General features: G+C 53.9%; 2 protein-coding genes across 7 annotated transcripts; one reads left to right on the forward strand and one right to left on the reverse strand.

Moving 5' to 3' along the window:
* The first annotated feature begins 40 nt into the window (after positions 1–40).
* FKBP10 (FKBP prolyl isomerase 10) lies at positions 41–8,858 on the forward strand. Of its 2 annotated transcripts, XM_045888935.3 has the most exons (10): positions 50–933; positions 3,887–4,032; positions 4,471–4,660; positions 4,777–4,922; positions 5,298–5,487; positions 5,660–5,805; positions 6,399–6,591; positions 7,015–7,157; positions 7,353–7,516; positions 7,806–8,858. In XM_045888935.3, exons 1-10 carry the CDS (start codon positions 275–277, stop codon positions 7,989–7,991), a joined length of 2,163 nt encoding a protein of 720 aa, XP_045744891.2. In that variant the 5' UTR covers positions 50–274; the 3' UTR covers positions 7,992–8,858. The 2 variants fall into 2 exon arrangements, with proteins under 2 accessions (XP_045744892.2, XP_045744891.2); XM_045888936.3 differs by lacking the exon at positions 7,353–7,516 and having other exon boundaries at positions 41–933; positions 7,806–7,988.
* On the reverse strand, positions 5,045–21,235 carry NT5C3B (5'-nucleotidase, cytosolic IIIB). 5 transcript variants are annotated; one of them, XM_064583128.1, is made up of 10 exons: positions 21,121–21,235; positions 20,776–20,874; positions 20,075–20,144; positions 19,941–19,987; positions 16,778–16,863; positions 15,913–16,002; positions 12,978–13,140; positions 11,918–12,118; positions 9,265–9,392; positions 5,045–5,500 (listed from the first exon to the last, which is right to left on the reverse strand). In XM_064583128.1, the coding sequence occupies exons 1-10, from the start codon at positions 21,130–21,132 to the stop codon at positions 5,446–5,448; spliced, it is 951 nt and encodes a 316-aa protein (XP_064439198.1). In that variant the 5' UTR covers positions 21,133–21,235; the 3' UTR covers positions 5,045–5,445. The 5 variants fall into 5 exon arrangements, with proteins under 5 accessions (XP_064439198.1, XP_064439200.1, XP_064439199.1 ...); XM_064583130.1 differs by lacking the exon at positions 9,265–9,392 and having other exon boundaries at positions 5,045–5,520; XM_064583129.1 differs by lacking the exons at positions 5,045–5,500; positions 9,265–9,392 and adding an exon at positions 10,576–11,071 and having other exon boundaries at positions 21,121–21,233.
* Positions 21,236–21,859: the final 624 nt, after the last annotated feature.

Here is a 21,859-nt window from a genome sequence, read left to right on the forward strand (position 1 = left end):
CCGCCCCCCCACCCCCCCCCCCCCGGTCCGCTACGGGGAGGCGCACACCTGGCTTCACCCCGCACACAGCACCCTCGCCGCCGCACACCCATCTCCACCCCCGCGCGGGAGAGGCTTGGCGGCCCGGCTTTTTCGAGCCGCCGCAGCTCGTCCCTGGAGAGGCCATCCCTGGGACAGTGGGGGGTGTGGGGCTGGGGGAATACCAAGATTCTGGAGCCCCACCAGCCACCTGGAGAGGCCTAGATTTGGGGGGTGCCAGCGAAAGAAGCAAGGGATGCTTCAGCCCGGCTTTAGGACCCGGGGGCTCCGGAAAAAAGACTCTGAACTTTTTTTTAAATGGGAGTCAGCTCCGACTTCTCGGCTTTCCCGAACCTCCCTCCCTGGCCGGGCCCCTGGACGCCGAGCCCCGGGGGAGCGGGAGGGGGGGAAGCTGCAGTTCTTTGTGGTGCATTCCTGTGACTCCAACGCTCAGCCTCGCCCCCTCCTCCTATCCCACCCTCCGTCTCCCGCCCCCCGCCCCGCGCCAGCTCCGTCTCCCCTTCCCCCATTCCACGTGGACCCGCCAGGGCGGGGGTGGGGACGGAGGACAGGAAGGGGGGGAGCCTGCTCCGGGAGGAGGGGGGAAGAAGGTTGGCGGCGGCGACTCCCTCGCTTGTCCTCACTGCCGGCGGTCCCAGCTCCAGGCACCATGTTCCGCGCGGTGTCCCCGAGCCACACCTTCCTCGGGCTCCCCCTGCTGCAGTTGCTGCTGCTGCTGGTGCAGGCCGTGGGGAGGGGGCTGGGCCGTGCCAGTCCGGCCGGGGGCCCCCTGGAAGATGTAGTCATCGAGAGGTACCACATCCCCAGGGTCTGTCCCCGGGAAGTGCAGATGGGGGATTTTGTGCGCTACCACTACAACGGAACTTTCGAGGATGGCAAGAAGTTTGACTCGAGGTAATGGGTTGGGTGCCCCCAGACTCGCCACTCCCCTTGGGGCCGGGCTCTCTTAATCCTGGGGATCCCTTGTAGCCGCTTAGGCTGTGTCTGTATCCCCTACTCCATGGTCTTCTAACCCCTAACACAGCACCTTGGGGATGGGGACTCCCAGACATCCATCTTCCCAAAGACATCCTTGCCCTGGATTTCAAACCCTCACCTCTCAAAGGACCCCAGTTTCTTTTACAGCAAGCTCCCCATTTTCCCCTAAGTGTTTGATGATCAAGGTGAACTGCTCTGTTTACTTACGGGTGCTTTACTTAAAGTCCTGGCAGGGAGGAGGTTCTGGTCCCCAGTGTTGGGGGGAAGGGCATGGCCCCTGCTGCATGTGAATCCTCCAGGGGTCTCAGTCTGGGACCCCCACCCTTTCTACGCAGCCTGAATCCCTTCTGGTTCCAGCCCCAGGGTCTAGTGCCTTTGTAACCAGAGAACAGGCAGTCGAACCTTTTTGGAGGCGGTGGGGATTAGGAGAAGCTAGCATAGTAAAGCCAAGGGAGCATTGTAATAAGACAGCAGGATGGATCCAGGAGTGTAGGGCATAGCTCTGTGTGGGGATCCTATCTGTCTACGTGTCATTTGGCCGGGCATTGACCCCCTGGGCTCCTCGGAGGGTTCTCTTACCTCTCTCTCCGGGTCTCCCTGCACCCCCACCTTCCTCCATCTTAGCTCTACCAGGCCAGGGCTGTCGCCCATCTTGCCAGCCTTGGGGTTTGAGAGATGGGTTTCTGGTCTGATCAGGCCTTTGGTCTGCTCTGGCAAGTCACTTTTGTTGGTGGAGGCAGGGCAGGACTGCATAGCAACCTGGTTCAACCTCAGGTCCCAGGCACGTACCACAGCCCAAGAAGCCAGTCCCTCTTAGACCCCTTCCCAAAACACACAACTCAGCCCACGGGAAGTTAGTGGCCTTGGCTTTGGAAGGCAGGCAGTATGTTGGGTAAGAACATGAACTCCAGAGTCCAAGACACTGGATTCCAATCCAGCCTGTGACCATGGACAAGGAATTTTGCCACTTTAAGCTTCATGTTCCTAATCTGAAAAATGGAGGTTAAAAACAATCTGGAAAATTAAGTCCTCCCTTCCTAAGGCTGATAACAGGGCTCAAGTAAGATGATGAATGAAAGCGAACTTCGCGCAGTGCCTGCCAATCCGAAAGCCAGTTGAGGGCCTATTAGCCTTGACTGTGGGGAGGACTGGGTGCTCTGTGTTGTTTTTTTTTTTTAAGATTTTATTTATTTGTTTGACAGAGAGAGAGAGAGAGAGCAAGAGAGGGAACACAAGCAGGGGGAGAGGGAGAGGGAGAAGAAGGCTTCCCGCCAAGCAGGGAGCCCGATGAGGGGCTCGATCCCAGGACCCCAGGATCATGACCTGAGCTGAAGGCAGATGCTTAACGACTGAGCCACCCAGCCGCCCCTGGGTGCTCTGTTTTTAACTGGTAGAAATTTTGTGCAGGCTTCGGCCCTCAACAGCACTGTAAAGGAAGCAGCTCAGTGGGCAGAATGAGGTATGGCCTGTGGCCAGGAGTACAGCCCAAGTCAGGGAGGGCTGGGGAGCAGGGGATGACTTCCTTGGTGGGACTCTGGAAGCCTAGCTGGCCCCAGTTCATGCAGTGCTGAGCTTGGAAAACTTTCCTAACCCATGGTTCTTAACCCCTTTGATCAAAATAAAAATCTCGGGGCACCTGGCTGGCTCAGTTGGAAGAGCATACAACTCTTGATCTTGGGGTCATGAGTTCGAACCCCACATTGGAGGTAGAGATTACTCAAAAAAAATAAATAAACTTAAAAAAAAAAAAGTGATTTAAAAATTTTTTTTAAATAAAAATCTCCAGGGTCGCCTGGGTGGTTCAGTCGGTTAAGTGCCTGCCTTCAGCTCAGGTCATGATCCCAGGGTCCTGGGATCGAGCTCAGTGAGGATCCTGCTTCTTCTCCCTCTGCCTGCCACTCAGCTTGCTTGTGCTCTCTCTCTCTGTCAAATAAATAAGTGGAATCTTAAAAATAAATAAGTAAAAAAATAAAATAAAAATCTCCCATCCTCCCTTAACTTCTGAAAACTGTAAGTAAAAGCAAATAAAAGTCAAGAGGTACAAACTTCCAATTATAAAATAAATCAATCACGGGAAAGCATGGGGAGCACAGATGACAGTATTGAATTAACTTTGTGTGGTGACAGATGCTGACTAGATTTATTATTCCGATCTTCTCGTTATGTATGTGAATGTCGAATCACGAGGTTGTACACCTGAAACTAATATCATCTTGTACGTCAATTATACTTCAATAAAAAAAATAAAAGTAAAAAAACAAATAAAGGCCACGGCAATTTTAAAACAGGGCTTTCCAAAATTGGAAACCAATCCCTATTCTCAGGGAGCCCTGCTACCCCCTCCTTTCCTGGGAAATTGATGGTGTGGTGGCCCAAACACAGAGGTCAGTTGACCACGTGTTAGCCGTGTGACCTTGGGCAAGTCAGCTAGTCTCTTGTCCCAATCGTTGTCATGAGCAAAAGGAAAACGCTAACGCCCACTTCACAGAACGCAGTAAGGTGGCGCATGTACAAGGCCGAGGATTTCATCTGGCCCATCGTACAAGCTCAGTGGTCCTCGGCCCCTTGGTGCCATACTTCGCCCTCCGCAGCTGCTCGCAGATCTTAGTAGCACAGAGCCCTGGGCAGACCCCCGCCCCCCTGCACTCCCCCACCCCGGTCCCAGGCAAATAAAAGCCCCTGGCCTCCCTCGGGGGCTTCCCTGTGTAACAGCCCCTCCTCTTGAGTGGGGAGGGAGGCTTGAAGAGGAGACAGGAGCATGTAGATGCACACCTGTGTAGCGGGAGGGGGACTGAGTGTGTGCGTGCCCCTGCGTGTGTATGTGGCCCCCAGAGGCCCCCGTGGCCCATCTGTTTCCTCCCTCCCGCAGCTATGACCGAAGCACCTTAGTGGCCATCGTGGTGGGCGTGGGGCGCCTCATCACTGGCATGGACCGGGGCCTCATGGGCATGTGTGTCAACGAGCGGCGACGCCTCATCGTGCCCCCCCACCTGGGCTATGGCAGCATCGGTGTGGGTGAGAAGGGGTGGGGCCCAGGCGTGGGGATGGAGGAGACCAGGAAGCAGAATCAAGGGCCCCAGGTCCAAAAACCTGAAGCTCAGAGTGGGAGAGTGACTTGCCCAAGGTCACACTGCACATGCAGCGTGAGTCGGGGCAGGTCTGGGACTAGAGTTTCAGTCTCCTGCCCCTGGAGTGGGAGGAAAGGAAATGACAGGGCCCTGGGTAGAATCAAAGCTTGACTGGGGAGAAGGGGACCTAGGGGCGGTGGAGCGGGTGGCCGAGCGGGACGTTCAAATGTCCATTCAACCCGCCACGCTGGGACTGTGGCAAACACGGCACCAGCTTTGATACCAGGTAAGGCTAGAGGGAGTCCCGGGGCCCCGGGGACTGTGGCGCACTGAGGGGTCCTGGAGGCTGCACCAAACATGAGCTGGGGCTGCCGGACTCTCACAGCGGGGCTCATTCCCCCGGATGCCACCCTCTACTTCGATGTGGTCCTGCTGGATGTGTGGAACAAGGCAGACACCGTGCAGGTGAGCACCTTGCTGCACCCAGCCCACTGCCCCCGCACGGTCCAGGACAGCGACTTTGTCCGCTACCACTACAACGGCACATTGCTGGATGGCACCGCCTTTGACACCAGGTAAGGGCTGGAGGGAGTCCTGGGGCCCTGGGGACCGTGGTATGATGGGGAGGGTGTCCGGGGCCCTTCCTGCCTCTCTCATCTCCACAACATCACCTCTGCCTCATTCTCTGCAGCTACAGTAGGGGTGGCACTTATGACACCTACGTCGGCTCGGGCTGGCTGATCAAGGGCATGGATCAGGGGCTGCTGGGCATGTGTCCTGGAGAGAGGAGGAAGATCATCATCCCGCCATTCCTGGCCTATGGCGAGAAAGGCTATGGTGAGGGCAGACAGGGACTCGGAGATTCCCCAGAAGAGGGCTGCCACATACAGTTGTTCAGGTTGTGTACTGCACAAGGGCACTCAGCCAAGGAGGCAAATCAGAGATGAACTCTATCTTGGTGATGATCTCACTAAGAAAGGGTGCTTTATTCTGATTCACACACGCATTTGGTATGGGCTGGTGATGGCCTTGGGGAAGATCCAGCTCACACCTCACAGGGGGGGCAAGAAACAGGGCTGCTGAGGGTAGGGAAGGGTCTCTGGAGAGCAGAATTAGCACCTTTTTGCAGGGTGCTCACATGGGCCTTCCTGAGTGGAGGAGGAGCCCTGCTTTGCTCTCCACTTGTATGGTTCAAGCCTATCCCTTCCCCAGGGACTGTGATCCCCCCGCAGGCCTCCCTGGTCTTCCACGTGCTGCTGATTGACGTCCATAACCCCAAGGACACCGTCCAGCTGGAGACGCTGGAGCTACCTCCTGGCTGCATCCGGAGAGCTGTGGCTGGAGACTTCATGCGTTACCACTACAACGGCTCGCTGATGGACGGCACCCTCTTTGACTCCAGGTCCGGGGGACTCCTGAGGAGGGAAGGTGGGGGCTGGGAGGAAGGTGGAAGAGGCTGAGGCAGGATCTGGGGTGGCCCCCCAGCAGCAACCGGGGGCGGTTGGCTCTGAGCTGCCGGGAAGGGCCAGGGACCCCTTTGACCCCTTGCTGGCCCTCCCTGCCTTGTCTTACAGCTACTCCCGCAACCACACCTACAACACCTATGTGGGGCAGGGTTACATCATCCCCGGGATGGACCAGGGGCTGCAGGGCGCCTGCATGGGGGAGCGCCGGAGGATCACCATCCCCCCGCACCTGGCCTACGGGGAGAACGGGACTGGTAGGTGTGTCCCCTTGCTCCCACTCACCTCCTCAGCTCCTCTGCACACTGTTCACTGACCTCCCCGCCGCAGGGCCATCCCAGCACCTGCTCTGCCCCTCTCATCACAAAAACCATCACCCACCCACCTCCTGCCACACAGACTCTGTCCTTGCCTCCAGGGGCAGCCCCCCCCAACTTCTCCCTTCCATACTGGAGAAGGGCAACCGACTCCTGAGTTTGGGGAAGGGGGGTGGTCATGGAAGAACAGAAACAGCATAGCTCTAGGAAGCAAAGAGACCTGGACTTGAGCCCCAGCTTTGCTGGAAGCCTCAGTGTCCTCACCTGTAAAATGGGACTAATCCCATTGACCAGCAGGGTAAGTTGCTGGGAGGTTGCAAGATGATGTGTATAAAGGGCTTTCTAACTGGCCTGGCCCTTCCCTCCCCTGCCCCTCACCGCCCCCCCCCCCCCAACCGCAAGAGGGTATTAGAAGAACTGACCCTGGGGACAAATACCCTCTCCCATCCTGGTTTGAAAACTAGGAGCCTCTATGGAGGCCTGAGTAGCCCCTCCTGGATTCCAAGCCGATCCACTCCCCGTTCTGGCCCCAGGAGACAAGATCCCTGGCTCCGCTGTGCTGATCTTCGACGTCCACGTCATTGACTTCCACAACCCTGGGGACCCGGTGGAAATCAAGATTCTGTCCCCGCCCCCGGAGACCTGCAATGAGACGGCCAAACCCGGGGACTTCGTTCGCTACCATTACAACTGCTCCCTGCTGGATGGCACCAAGCTCTTCTCCTCGTGGGTCCGGGGCTGGGCCGGGGCTGGGCAGGTGGGTGGGCCCAGGTGCGGGGAGTCCTCCTGAGAGCCCCCCGACGGGTGCTTCGTCCATAAGTTCCCATCCAGCGAGCGTGGGGGAGCACGAGGAGCTGAGGTTCTTGACTTGCGGGCACAGGGAAGGTGAAGCCAGTGTCTTGGGGAACTGCGGGCTCCGCTTGTGGAGGGGACACCAAAGCAGGGGCAGTGGCACCATGAGGAGGGCGTGCTGTCTCTGAACTGTTGGGCCCGGCCCTCGGCTGTGTGGGGCGGGCCCCAGGAGGAGTGACTGGGAAACTGGGCCTGGGGGGGGGCGGGGGGCGGGGGGTGGACGATGGGATGCCAGCTGGCCTGGGACAAGGATGGGCGCTGACCTGGGAATCTGCTCTCCCCCGACCCCGCCCCCAGCCACGACTATGGCGACCCCCAGGAGGCTACTCTGGGGGCCAACAAGGTGATCGAAGGCCTGGACAAGGGCCTGCAGGGCATGTGCGTGGGAGAGAGGCGGCAGCTCGTGGTGCCCCCGCACCTGGCCCACGGAGAGAGCGGAGGTGAGGGGCCGACTGGCCTTGGTGGCTGGCGAGAGGGGTGCAGGAAGCCTTCCCAAGGGTTCTGCAAACATCCCATGTGCCCAACATGGGAAACGGAGGCCTCTGGGCTGGGGAGCACCCAGGGCAGGCTGCGAGTCGGGCCAGACCTGGGCCCAATGGCAAGGCCTTCCTTCTCTTCTCCCTCCCCGCCTGCAGCCCGGGGTGTCCCTGGTAGTGCGGTGCTCCTGTTTGCGGTGGAGCTGGTGTCCCGGGAAGAGGGGCTGCCCACAGGCTACCTGTTTGTGTGGCACGAGGACCCTCCTGCCAACCTGTTTGAAGGCCTGGACCTCAACAAGGATGGCGAGGTCCCCCTGGAGGAGGTGGGTGAGGAGTTGGGTCCTAAGAACCGGTCCCCCACTGTCACCCCCAATAGGAGCCACCATGCGTGGTGGCATCGAGCAATGCAGTCCTTCTGCCGTTCCGTCTGCACCTCTTTCTGCCCCTGTGCTGGGTCCCTGTGCCTTAGGTCCCTTGTCCCTGCCTCTTCCTCATGCAGCCCACTCCCCCCTACCGCTGGCTGGCCGCCGCCTGGGGCCCTTCCCCAGGCCACCCACAGCTGCTCAGGTGAGACCCTCACTCCCCTCTCCCCTTGGCTCTCTTGGCTCCTAGTTCTCCACCTTCATCAAGGCTCAAGTCAGTGAAGGCAAAGGACGCCTCATGCCTGGGCAGGACCCGGAGAAAACCATAGCAGACATGTTCCAGAACCAGGACCGCAACCAGGATGGCAAGATCACTGTGGAGGAGCTCAAGCTGAAGTCAGACGAAGACCAAGAGCGGGTCCACGAGGAGCTCTGAAGGCCAGGGGCCCGGGCCCGAATGCAAAGGCCCAATTCTGGGAGGACAGTGGGCAGTGGGGCTGACCTTCCAAGAGTCACCCTCCCCTGTGCTGGCAGGATGTCGAGAAACATCTAGAACTTGGTCAGAGGAGACAACTCTGGTCATCCCACCAGCCCCCAAGTAAAATCCACAGCACAGACCTCTATTCAGTTTTTCTCTTCTGACCCCAAACCCCTCCTTTACAAGTTTTGGAGTCACAAAGCCAAGCCGGCCATTGGCCGAGCCTTGGGGATGAACGGGGCCCTTGCTGGTGCTTCACCCACACCTCCCCTCCACATCACCAGACACTGAACAAGGCCAAGCTTGTCCTTTATTTCCCCAAACTTCCCTTCTGTCCATGCTTTTCCTTGTCGTCCCCCTCCCCCCCCAGCTCCAGTCCCTATTCCTGTGTCGTGGCAGCTCCCCAGGAGCGTGAACCAAAACTGACTGGATGCTCAGCCTTCCTCTCCGCTCTGGCTGGCTTCTGTCCCGCCCCCCTCCCCTGTGTCCCCACACCTATGCTGTCCACCCCTCACTCCGGCCAATAGTGGCTAAAGTGACCCTGGGGTGCCACATTTAGGGCTGGGCTTGGCGTTGCCTTTCATCCCTAAAGAAGGCTGCTTTCTCTAAGGGACAGAGAAGAGGAAGAATGTCAAGGGGGCAGGGGTGAGGATAACTACTTGGGTGGGTCTTGGGGCTACGAAATTCTTGGTTCTGGGCTGAGATAAACTTGGAAGAAGGGCTCGCGGAGGGCAGGGAGGGGGGCAGAGCTCCACACACTCAAAAGGCTAAATTGGTGTCAGATCCCTTTCTCCTTTGTACCAAATAAAAGACTAAACCAAAGGCCTCAGGATGTGCTCTTCCGGGGACAGGGGGAGGCCCTTAGACCCAAGGACTGGGGAAGAAAGGGAAACAAAGCAGGCGCTCAAGATACTGTGTCCCTCCCTAGGTCTCTGCCTCTGCCCCCTGAGGCCTAATCAGGGCCCTCCCCATGGAAAGGGAGCCCCTATCTGCTGGAGGGAGGGTGGGGAGTGGGCGTCTACAGAGGGGCCTGCGGGGAGGTGTGGAGAGATGATCCCTGTCTCCTAACTATCCCAACTGAATGGAAAGATGAGGTCCCTGACCTCAAACATGACATCAGAAACTCAAGGATTAAATTAAGCTGCACAGGTCGGATTCCTCTCTTCCATGTAGACTTGTTCCAATGCTAGGCCATCCCCACCTCTCCCTGCTCCTGGCTGCCAGCCATTACCTCCTGCCGGGTCCTCCCTCCTGTCTGAAGGAAAGGTAACAGGGCTCCAATCTCCGGGGTCTTGAGGGAGGAGTTGCTTCAGCCAGCACCCGCCCGGCCGGGACTCTGGCCAGGACAACAAAGATGACCTAAGCCAGGAGAGGACAGGAGAGCAGGGGAGTCTTGGGAGAGAGACTGATGGTCCTGGACTCCCCGAACTGATCCATCCCCCACGAGCACCTGCTTCTTGCCCAGGATCCCGAGACACGGCTTTTCCCCACGGCCAATCACGGACACTCCTGGCCCCAAAGCATCCCGAAGGCACCTCAGGGTCTGACAGTGTCTGTGGACCAGCCTCAGATGGTCACCACCTGCCCCCCAGAAGCGAACAGCCAGCTCAGGACCAAAGCCCACGAGCAGGGGTGGAGGCGCGAAGCAGAAGAAAGGCGATGGCATCCGTCAGAAACACTGAAATCTGGCGCTAGCTCCTAGCTATGGAGTGGGAGCAAGTTTCTGGTCTTTTCCGAGCCACCTATAGATGGGAACTACACCTACCTTCAGGGCCCTAGTGAAGAAGGCACTGCCGTCCCCTTCAGAGCCGCAGGGAAACGCATGTGCCACAGCGGGGCACCCTCTGCGGGAGGATGAGGGGAGCGTTTCTCTGCGGACAGGCTACAAAATGCCAGGTGAAACTGGTGGGTTTCCATTTTTTCTTCAAAAGGTGCCCTAGAGAGAATTCAGCTAGTTCTTGACCATCCAAGTCGACAGGGGAGGGAGAAGGAAAGAAACTGAAGGAAGCCCAGTGAGGCAAGACGACAGAGCAGAAATCACTTCTACTTTACTGTGTCACTGAGTGCCTTCTCCCTTCAGGTCCTGGTCTTGACTCCCCTGAAGTCACCCATTTTCATGGCCCTGGGCCCACATAAGGAAGAGAAGACATGGCAGGAGCCAAGGGCACAAGAGAAAATCTGCAACCAAATGGATCCCTTTGGGGATCCATAAATAGGGAACTCTGCACACAGGGCTGGCCAGACCCAACTGACCCCAACTGAAGTTCAAGTTTAACGGCTACCTCAGCATCAAGTGAAACCATTCCAGGTCAGAAACGCACCTTCCAATCCCGCCTGCCCATCTCGGTCCCCAGACACATTTAGGACGTGCTCAGAGGGTCCTGTGAGTGAATTCGGTGTTTTGTTTTGTTTTGTTTTAAGATTTTATTTTCTAAGTAATCTCTACACCCAATGTGGGGCTCGAACTCATAAGCCAGAGATCAAGAATCAAACACCCCACTGACTGAGCCAGCCAACCCTGCACCCCCCAAATCAGAATAGCTGTTTTTTCCTTTTTTTATTTTGATCTGTTTAACACATTAGATTTGTTTGAAGACTAGCTTCCCGTGTTTAAAAACTGGGGGTGGGGGAAGAACCCCTGGACTAGCTGGTCCCTAGAGTGCTAACACTCTGTAGGTCCTGTGTTCACCTGGCTGGCCCTCCCATCCGGCAAGGGCCTCCCGCCAGCCTCCAGAGAACACCACAGAAGACGCTGGGAGAGGAGCAGGGAGAGGCTGGGCTCGGCAGGTGCACCCCCTGGGACTCCGCGCACACACAGGGAGCAGCAACGCTCCCCACAGGGTGGCCTCCTGGCGAAGCTCCCCCTTCCCCGCAGCCCACAGCGCCTGGCCCCCCGCCCACGCTCAGGAGCCCTGCGTCTCTCTCCAGTCCCTGCGGGGCAGGATGTGTTGCAGGACCCCGTTGACCACGTCCAGTGTCTCGTCCTTCTCCAGCACAATGTCGTAGGAGTCCATGTAGCGCTCCCGCCGCTCTTCCACCTGCCCAGGGAAGGGGGATAGAGTCCCCAAAACACCCTGACTTCTGCCTCTGCCTCTCAGGCACCCGGGGCAGGGGGAGGAGAACATTCGAGCTGCAGCTCCCCAAGAGCAGCTCCAGGTTACAGGGACCCGCCCTTTGGATGGCAACAGGCACAGGGTGCCACCATTAACCCTTGGGTCAATGGCAAAAGGGAAGGACGAGAATTAAAATTTAAAAACCAGATGTCACTTCTAATCCATCTGGACTGAATTTTCACAAGGCTCAAGCATTCTGGAGGTCTTCAGCACCTGCTGGCTGGGGCAGGGCGAGGGACTGGTAGCCTTCTAACTTGACCCCATGCTGTGTCCCTTTATGACTATGGTGTTTTCACCCGTTGGCCTCTGGTCTGTTCTTGTGTTTTCCTTCTCTGAATTGTAAACCCATCTCCTGAATACTGACATCTCCCACTTCAATCATGCCTTACAGGTATGATTGAGGAGGACTGTAATCAGCCCCACCACTTCCTACACTACGTACCATAGGTAGATGAACCTCCTTGCCTCGGTGTCCCCATCTGTAAATCAAGGCATAAGAGGCACCACCTCAAAAGGCTGCTGTAAGGACTAAACAGGTCAATAGGCCTGGCACGTGGTGAGCACCCAGAGGAAGTGTCCCTGAACTCTGCTGTGGTGCCGTGTGCCCAACACAGCCGTCATCACGGTGTCCCTAGGAGGATATAGCTTGTGGCTCACCTCTGTGCCCTGGACACTGACCGCGCCTGGCACATAGTGTTCGATAGGCATTCGTTAACAGGCAGCGAAACAAAAGAGCTCCACTAAGACGGGAAGCCCCGGTCCCACACCTACCTTGTCATTTAAGAAGCCAATCTTGAGAATGTTCTCCACACCAGGAACCCCATCAGCCATAGTGAGGTCCCCCATGGAGTCTCCCAGCAGGAGGATGTTGGTTTTGCCCTGAAGCTGCTGGAAGTACCCAGAGTTCTCACAAACGGAGCTGTTCTTGTTGTATGTGTGTATGAGCTGGCCCTTGAATCCCTGGAGGAAACCCTAAATAATCAAGAGACAGAAGGGCTGCAGGGACCATCCAGAGCCAGGGTCCACTGTCTCTGTCACAGAGGAAAGGGAATCCCGACAGCCAGAGACATGCCAACACCTCCTTGTAGTCTAAACTCGGGGCCGGCCAACTAGGTCCTGTAGCCAAATGTGGCCTATTTTTATAAATTCAGTTTGACCGGAACACAGCCAGCCTCGTCTGTCACATTGTGTTCACGGTTGCTTTTTTTCCACAGCACAGCTGAGTAGTTGTGACCGATCAGAGTCCATCCCACAACGTCTAAAATATGTACTACCTGGCCTTTTACAAAAAAGGCACGTAACCCCTGATTTAAACTCACAAGGACCCTCAGACATCACTGATCAGCTACTCTGGTGGGAGCATGAAGCCGTGACATGAGCACTGCTCAGACCACACGTGTGCTCACCCTCGGCGGCAGGCGCGACCTCACCCCAGGTGAACGGAGAAGTGGAGCCACTGGTGTGAGGGGAAGAAGTCAGAGTGTGGGTGAGTCGCAGCGGCCCACCTCTGGCTCCAGGAAGACAACTCCAAGTCTAAGCCCTGGAGTACCTAGGATGGCACATGACCTGGGATGGTGACACGGGGCCTGGGTGAACCCTAAATTAGGTACCCCAGGACACTGGGCTGTCAGTCAAACACCAAAGGGCGAGTCCTTCAGAGGTAACAGTCTCTAGCATGCATGAAGAAATAAATAACTGCCCGAGGGCAAGAAGCCAGCGCGCTTTCCCTCCCTTTCCTCCCCAAGTCAGACTTCAGGGTTTCGGGTGCTACCTGAGGGGCTGGTGGTCCCCACCCCTCATCCACTCCCACCCTAAAGGAGAGCTGGCTCACGTCTTCATCAAAGTCCATGTAGTTTGACACGATGTGGATGTTGGGGTGGAACACTTTCATCTGTCGGATAATCTCCTCCAGGATGTCACCAATGCCCGCGGAAAAGATGAAAAGGGGAATGTTGTTCTGGTAGAGGGTGTTGAAGAACGTCTTGTATCCCTCCCTGAAAAGAGATGGATGGATTCCACAATGGCACTGCCTCTGCTCCTGGTCTTTATTTTCTATTGGGGTGATGTATTTTTAAATTTTTTCTTTTTAAAGATTTATTTGGGGCACCCGGATGGCTCAGTGGGTTAAGTGTCTGCCTTTGGCTCAGGTCATGGTCCCAGGGTCCTGGGATCAAACCCCACATCAGGCTCCCTGCTCAGTGGGGAGCCTGCTTCTCCCTCTGCCTCTCCCTTTGCCCCTGCTCCCTTTCTCTCCCTCTCCACTCTCTCTCACATGCTCGCTTTCTTTCAAATAAATAAATAAATAAAATCTTTAAAAAAAATAAGTTTATTGTTTTGTTTGTTTATTTATTTGAGAAAGAGAGTGTGTGGGTGGGGAGGGAAGGAGGGGCAGAGGGAGAGAGAGTCTTAAGCAGATTCCCCACTGAGCACAGAGCCTGACATGAGGCTCGATCTCAGGACCCTGAGATCACAACCTGAGCCAACATCAAGAGTCGGAGGCTTAACCGACTGAGCCACCCAGGTGCCCCTAAATTTTTTCTTTTATTTCTTTCCTTTTTTTCTTTTAAGATCTTTTATTTATTTGAGAGAGAGAGCAAGCAGGGGGAGGGACTGAGGGAAAGGGAGAAGCAGCCTCCCCACTCAGGACAGAGCGTGACATGGGGCTCGATCCCAGGACCCTGGGATCATGACCTGAGCCGGAGGCAGATGCTTAATGACTGAGCCACACAGGCGCCCCTAAAAACATTTTAAATTGAGGTATAAAATACATACAATAAATGGTTAACATGCACTAATCTTTTTTAAATTTTTTATTGTTATGTTAATCACCATACATTACATCATTAGTTTTAGATGTAGTGTTCCATGATTCATTGTTTGTGCATAACACCCAGTGCTCCATGCAGAACATGCCCTTTTTAATACCCACCACCAGGCTAACCCATCCTCCCACCCCCCTCCCCTCTAGAACCCTCAGTTTGTTTTTCAGAGTCCATCGTCTCTCATGGTTCGTCTGCCCCTCCGATTTCCCCCCCTTTATTCTTCCCCTCCTACTATCTTCTTTTTTTTTTTTCTTAACATATATTGCATTATTTGTTTCAGAGGTACAGATCTGTGATTCAACAGTCTTGCACAATTAACATGCACTAATCTTAAGTGTTCAATTCAGTTAATATTCACATACGTATACACCCATGTAATTACTAACCAGATCAAGGTTCCCTTCCCAACCAATGCCATCCTCTCCCGTTGTGACTTCATATCACTGCTGATCAGCTTTGCCCACCCTTGAACTTCATACAAATGGGCTATTGTTTGCTTGTTTGTTTCTGCCTTATTTTGCTGGAGCAAAATACAACCAGGTAGCTATCCGGGGCAGCTTCACTGAGGAAACACTCCAACCCCACCCTGGTACTTATTGGGTCTGCACGTGTCTCTACTTTCTTGGCTTTTCATGGCTCTCCCCAGTTAGGAAACCCAATCCTTGAGAGCAGGCAACCATGTGGCCTCCTTTCTCTATGTGACCTTATCCCTCCTCCAGTAAAGAATATGGCAGCAGAACCCTATGACCCAGCAATTGCACTACTGGGTATTTACCCCAAAGATATAAATGTAGTGATCTGAAGGGGTACCTGCACCCCAATGTTTATAGCAGCAATGTCCACATAGCCAAACTATGGAAAGAGCCCAGATGTCTATGGGTGCCTGGGTGGCTCAGCTGGTTAAGCGACTGCCTTCGGCTCAGGTCATGATTCTGGAGTCTTGGGATCGAGTCCTGCATCGGGCTCCCTGCTCAGCGGGGAGTCTGCTTCTCCCTCTGACCCTCCCCCCTCATGCTCTCTCTCTCATTCTCTCTCAAATAAATAAAATCTTAAAAAAAAAAAAAAAGAGCCCAGATGTCCATCAACAGATGAATGGATAAAGATGTAGTATATACATACAATGGAATATTACTTAGCCATTAAAAAGAATGAAATCTTGCCATTTTGGGATGACGTGGATGGAACTAGAGGGTATTATGCTAAGCGAAATAAGTCAATCAGAGAAAGACAATTATCATATGATCTCACTGATATGCGGAATTTAAGAAACAAGGCAGAGGATCATAGGAGAAGAGAGGAAAAAATAAAACAAGATGAAACCAGAGAGGGAGACAAACCATAAGAGACTCTTAACCTTAGGAAACAAACGGAGGGTTGCCGGAGGGGAGGGGGGTGGGAGGGATGGGGTGGCTGGGTGATGGACGTTGGGGAGGGTATATGTTATAATGAGCACTAGGTATTATATAAGACTGATGAATCACAGACCTATACCCCTGAAAGAAATAATACATTATATGTTAATTAAAAAAAGAAGAAGAAGAATATGGCAGCAGAGAGAGCAGCACTGGGAAGGCCACTGATGATCAAGGATCCCAGGCCAGCCAACTCCCATGTCTGGGTTAATCCAGAACACCAGTCATCATGGTGACCCCAAAGTCTTTTTACCACTGGAGAAAATAAGTTAGACGCTGTTTGTTCTGGGAGATGAAGCCTTGGTCATATTCATACTACATCCACTAGCAGCAGGCAGCTTCCTAGGAAGCACCCAAGGGTGAGAAATCCTTTAGCTGTACTCAGAGAGGAAAAGCAAGACCTTCTTCACATCAGCCACTTACGGTGCTTTGTCTCTTCTGACTCCCCTAGCAACTAACTCCCCTCCACTCCTTCCCAGCCTCTTTTTGTGAGCAAACCAGTTTCAAATGTTTTCCAGAGCAAGAAGCTTACCTAAGCATTGCATTGGACTCTCTGACCACCTGGGCAATCTGAACCTTCTGAATCTTCTGTTGGCACAGGAGATTGTGTGCTTTGGTCCACCTAGAAACAGACACCCCACAAAAGCCCAAATTCCAATCACTAAGGAGGAAAGTGTCCTTTCCCTTTTTAGGGCCAAGTCCTCTCTGGCAAGATTAATGGAGGCCTCATCCTTTTCCACCAAACCCCTTCCTGAAGAACTCTGGCTGTCCTTAAAAGGAAGACGGTGAGAAAGCCATACCCCAGCCACAGGAACAAGAACTGGGTGAGATAACCGCTGAAGTTAAAGCTCTTCTGAATCTCTCCCTCGGTGACCCCACGTTCTGGAGAACTGGGGCTCTGTCCCCTATAGGACATGCTGGTTCCTATAGGAGAGTTAGCTCCCCAAAGCATTTATTCCCCCAAACCAAGGGGCTTCTGCCTCCTTCCAAGGATTCTCACTGGGCCCCCACTCCAGCAGCAGCCACAAGTAGCCCCTTCGTGGCTAGACAGTTGGTTCTAATAGGTGGGCCAGGGGAATTCAGTAAGGTAAGGGGGCCTGCCACCTCATTCAAGCTCAGGAAAAAAATACCCGCTCCTGGACCAGTCCATTGTGGGGGCCAGGAGCAGTTCAAAACCACCGTCACGGGACGCCTGGGTGGCTCAGTCGGTTAAGCATCTGCCTTTGGCTCAGATCGTGATCCCAGGGCCCTGGGATCGAGTCCCGCATAGGGCTCCCTGCTCCGCGGGGAGCCTGCTTCTCCCTCCGCCTCTCTCTCTCTCTCTCTCTCTCTCTCTGTGTCTCTCATGAATAAATAAATAAAATCTTTAAAAAAAAAAAAAAACCACCGTCACTTACCATTCCACCATATGAGGTAACTTCTCTCTGATGGTCCGGTGTGGGTCAATCTCAATTGGGTAATAGTGGTGAAGGAGCGCTTTGAGCTGGGACATCCAAATGAAGAGAAAAGCTGTTAGTCCGCGTCAAGTTTTCCCCAGCGAAGTCCCACAGTTTAGCGTGAGCAAATAATCACCTAGAAGATGCAACTCTGTGTTAGGGAGTGACTGACATGCAGAGCTGGTCAGCCCTTCATACGCACCCTTGGAGTGTGAGGTCTAAGAATCAATAAAGATCTTTCGCTATCAGGTCATAAGTTACTAGGATTTTGTTGTTATTCACTAGTTCAGTCAGCAGGGCTTAACCAGTAAGAAGGGATTAATGCTGTATTTCCCAAAATGAGGTACACTTTCCTCAGGGGTAGGCAAAGTAACTTTAGGGGGCACATGGATAAACACTTTTCATTTTAGTAGCTTTGGATTCATTTTAATGCATATTAAGAAAAAAAAAAAAAAACTAGGGGCACCTGGGTGGCTCAGTCGTTAAGCATCTGCCTTCGGCTCAGATCATGATCCCGGGGTCCTGGGATCAAGCCCCACATCGGGCTCCCTGCTCAGCGGGAAGCCTGCTTCTCCCTCTCCCACTCCCCCTGCTTGTGTTCCCTCTCTCGCTGTGTCTCTCTCTGTCAAATAAATAAATAAAATCTTTTAAAAAAAGAAAAAAAACTAGCACATCAAATTCATGCTTTCACAAAGATTGCTTCTTTTCTAATTGCATTCAGATTTTTTTTTAATGTTTTACTTATTTATTTGACAGAGAGAGAGAGAGAGAGAGAGTACACAAGCAGGGGGAGCGGCAGGCAGAGGGAGAGGGAGAAGCAGACTCCTCGTGGAGCAAGGAGCCCGATGCGGGACTCAATCCCAGGACCCCGGGATCATGACCTGAGCCGAAGGCAGACGCTCAATTGACTGAGCTCCCAGGCGCCCCGCATTCAGATTTTTAATAGTAACCCAACTTTAAGTAAAATATGTAGTAAAAATCACCCTAGTAGATATGGCAAAAATCATGAAAGTGGAAGTTAGAAAAATCATGGAAGTGAGTTTGGGACCCAGCATGTTAGTGGATAACCATCACAACACCAACATTGAGTAAACCACTTCACAAGCATCCGCATGTACCTCCTCCTGCTAAGATTTCCTTCCACGTCTGGGGAGACCGCTTCAGGGACCATGTGTCACACAGGGCCAGTCAGTAACAGCGCCCAATAAAAATGGGAACTGATTGGGTAAAGAATTTTAACTTTAATATATGCACAGTCTCAGAATATTATGAGATCAAATGTGGAGTCCCTGACCATGGGTCCAAAAGAGAGTCAAAGGCAAAGATCACACACTGACAAAGGGAGAAAGCTCCTGAAATGTATTAATGTGTGTTTTGTGTGGGGGGGTGTTTCTCAATGTGTGTGTTTTGGGGGGGGTGAGAACATTTTTATAAAAAGTATGAGAGAATTCAACAGAAGAATATACTTTTTTTTTAAGATTTTATTTATTTGAGAGAGAATGGGAGCGAGAGAGAGAGAGCACATGATAGGGGGGAGGGTCAGAGGGAGAAGCAGACTCCCTGCTGAGCAGGAGCCTGATGCAGAACTTATCCCAGGACTCCAGGATCATGACCTGAGCTGAAGGCAGTCACTTAACTAACTGAGCCACCCAGGCACCTCAAGAATATACTTTTTTAAAAAGATTTCATGCATAAACTTTGCTGTATTAATTTTTTTTTTTTTCGGGAGCTCATCAACACCCAGAATCTTAGTTTGCCCTAGCTTCATTATCCTAGAGCAGGCACCCAAACCTGCAGTCTTACACCTGGATGCAGCTTTCTGGAAGCTGGTAAGACAGGTATGTGAGGAACCACTAACAGTGACTTACCAAAAGCAATTAATTAGTCCTGGAGCCAGAACTTACATTAAGCTAAAAGTGCATCTCCAGAGAGACAGGTTTTAGAGATATAAGAGCTATCTATAATTTGTTGCCCATCTTTTTTTTTTTTTTTTTAAGATTTTATTTATTTATTTGACAGTGAGATAGACAGAGCACAGGTAGGCAGAGCGGCAGGCAGAGGGAGAGGGAGAAGCAGGCTCTCCACTGAGCAGGGAGCCCAATGCGGGACTCGATCCCAGGACCCCGGGATCATGACCTGAGCCGAAGGCAGCCGCTCAACCGACTGAGCCACCCAGGCACCCTAATTTGTTGCCCATCTTAATAACAAGTAACCATGACAGAGTATTGAAAGAGCTGACCAAGATGACAGACTGACAGACCGCGTAGTATGTGATTTAGTGATTTAGTGAATCTCGGCAAACTGCCGAGAAACGTGCAACCAGCAGGGCTCTCCTCTGGCAAAGAGGACGGAACGTGGAGCAAAGTAAAATGAACTCTAAGGCTGCAGGATTTATAATATTTGTATGTATCTCATGGAAATGGGCGTTATCATATATTGACATTAATTCAGAAGTCTTTCTTGATACCTGTTACCTTGCCAAAAAATTGCATATTTTTTAAAAGACTTATTTATTCATTTTGGCGGGGGGAGGTGTGCAGGGGGAGGATCAGAGGGAGAGGGAAAGAATCTCAAGCAAACTCCCTGATGAGCAAGGAGCCCCTCGCCGGGCTCAATCCCAGATCCCACCACCCTGAGCTAAAACCAAGGGTCAGATGCTCACCCCACTGAGCCACCCAGGTGCACCCCCCCCCCAAATTATATTATTAAAGAAATAGCATAATGTAATGAAAAGAGTTTGGGACAGAATCGAATCTATGGGAAAACCAAGCTCTCTGTGTCTTGCCTGTATGACCCTTGAAGGAGTTGCTTATCCTCTTCAAGTGGTTCTATCCAACCCTGGGAGTTGCTGGAGGGTTAAAGAGCAAATGTTGAAGTCTCTTGTAAACTCTATAGCTGGCAGTATGCATAACACCCATATTCTAACCACCAATCGTCACATGTCTTGAACAAAAAGGAAACACTGCCCCAGTGTGTGAGACTAGGTCCACCTGAACATAAGAACAACAATTTTTTAAAATACTAATCTTCTGAGGTCTCTATCCTGGAATCTTTGATCCTAACCAATAACTATCTGAAGTAGTCCATAATGGCCATCTCTGAACAAAGAAGGGGAGTAACCCACCTCATTCTGACACTCCTCACTGATGATCTTGCTGTTATCCAGAATGTCTGCAAAAACACAAAACTCCTCTCATTTGCCACTTAGAAGCCACCATCTTGTCAAGCGTAACAAAGCAAAGCTAGTATGTGACTTACTGTAAGAAGAAGGGCATCGCTTTCCATTATATGCAAACCTGCTCAAGGTCATGTCAAAATCAGAAATGACCTAAAAGGCAAAAGAGAGATGCTATCCATACAGGCTCCTTCCGGTGTGGCCCTGCCTGGGGGGAAGATTATGAAAGGCAAACCAGCTCAGTAGCTAGCCAGTGCAGGAGTTAGGAAAGGCCGGCGGGGGGGGGGGGGGGGGGGGGGCACGACACGGACGAAGCCTAGGTAGGAGAATCCTAGTTAGTAGAATCCTAGTTAGTAGTAGCGTGCTAAGCCTGAGGACGCCCAGCCTCTTGCGGGTAGCTGGCAGAGTGGGGACTGAAGAATCAGGACCCCCTTTGACTCTTAGCCTTGCCATCTCATTGCCTTGGGTCCCTTCCAAGGTGACCCATGTCCACATCTGCAACTTCCTGGGGAGCCCGCTGACCGGGCTAGTGTGGAAACAAGGCCCCAGGGCCTGGTGCTTTCTACCTAGTAAGAGGAAGCAGCAGCTGGTCATGACTGACAAATTTGAAATGTAGGTTTTCCGGCAGGTGGGCTCTAACCCAGGGCAATCAGGCGGAGCAACCTGCTTGCCCTCAGGCCGCTGGCCATTTCTAGGGGCTCAGGGCCGGCAGCGTCCGCGGCAGCGCGGGCAGGCCCCTTGGGCGGGTCACCTCCCCAGCCGCCCCACCTCGCCCCGGCCGTACCTGCAAGCGGTCTCCCCCGCCCCGGCGGAGGGCGCCCACGATCTCCTGCACCCGCCCGGGCTGCCGCATCAGGACCGTGGCCTTCATCAGGGTGCTCACCTGTCCCGAGACCCGAGAGAAGCGCTGACCCCGGCGCCGCGCTGGGCTCAGCGGGAGCCCGGGGCCGGCTCCGCAGCCCTGCGAGGCCGGGCCGGGGCGCGCGGGGCGCGCAGGGGGGCGCTCCGGGCCAGCCCGGGGCGCCTACTGGCCGGGGTGGCGCGGCGGGGCCCAGGTGGCCCGCTGGGGGCCTCGGAGCGCCCCGGGGGTCGGGGCCCGCCCCACGTCGGACGCTTCCTCCCGCCTCACCTCCTCCGCCATGGCGCTCGCGGCCGGGACGACGGCGCCGGGACAACGACCTCCCCGCGGCCGCACTGCGCAGGCGTCGCCCGCAGCCAGGGGGCCGGGTGGACCGCGGGCCCGGGGACCGGGCGGCGGGCGGGGCCGGGAGAGGGCGGCGCCCGCGCTGGGCAAGACCCCGGTTGCGGGCTCTGTGTTGAGGAGGGTGAGGGTCCCAAGAGTTGGGGTTACCGGGTGCCACCGTCGAGAGCAAAAGCCCTGGCCAGAGGGGTCATTTCCAGACGTCAAGTTAGCATGACAAAAAAAGCCGCAGGAAGGGAAGGGATATGGAAAACATCCAGAAGGGGCTTAACTGGGCCCACTCCTCATCACAGAAGAAAATGAGCGACTAACACAAGTCCGCAGGGCAGGAAAGCCCTGGACAGCTGGGCCAGCGTGAACTCTAATCGGCTTTCCTTCCTTCTGCCTTCTCTGACTTGGTTTCCTTGAATTCAGTGTCTGGGGAGCCAAGTGCCCAGCAGTGGAAGAAGGTGGATGATGCTACACGGATACAGAACTGGGCAAATTAAGTGGGCAACAAAAGCTAGAATGGATAAAAACTCTTATATGGTGTTGGTGGTCACAGTCCTGCTCCAGATTCAAGGGCTTGGAAGGTGTGGGGAGGTCTTCAGCCTGAATGGTGGGGGAGGGGAGAAGGAAGGACGACGGGGACAGGAGAGAGTTCCAGAACCTGAGAGCACAATCCGGA

This window comes from Mirounga angustirostris, unplaced genomic scaffold (genome assembly GCF_029215605.1).
Source record: "Mirounga angustirostris isolate CCGP_5_RB_7025 unplaced genomic scaffold, mMirAng1.0.hap1 SCAF_17, whole genome shotgun sequence".
NCBI lineage: Eukaryota > Metazoa > Chordata > Mammalia > Carnivora > Phocidae > Mirounga > Mirounga angustirostris.

Bases quoted from the DNA above. Each gene is read 5' to 3' on its own strand.
- NT5C3B (XM_064583128.1), bottom strand. The intron at 9,393-11,917 runs GTAGGTGTGGGA...CTCCTGGCTTAG, and splicing joins TTGGCTTCTTAAATGACAAG to GTCATCTTTGTTGTCCTGGC. The intron at 5,501-9,264 runs GTAATGGCTGGC...TTCCCTCCTCAG, and splicing joins GAGGGAGGACCCGGCAGGAG to GAGTCCCCCGGACCTGGAGT.
- FKBP10 (XM_045888935.3), top strand. From the start codon at position 275: ATGCTTCAGCCCGGCTTTAGGACCCGGGGGCTCCGGAAAAAAGACTCT. The intron at 934-3,886 runs GTAATGGGTTGG...TCCCTCCCGCAG, and splicing joins GGCAAGAAGTTTGACTCGAG to CTATGACCGAAGCACCTTAG. The intron at 5,488-5,659 runs GTCCGGGGGACT...CTTGTCTTACAG, and splicing joins GGCACCCTCTTTGACTCCAG to CTACTCCCGCAACCACACCT.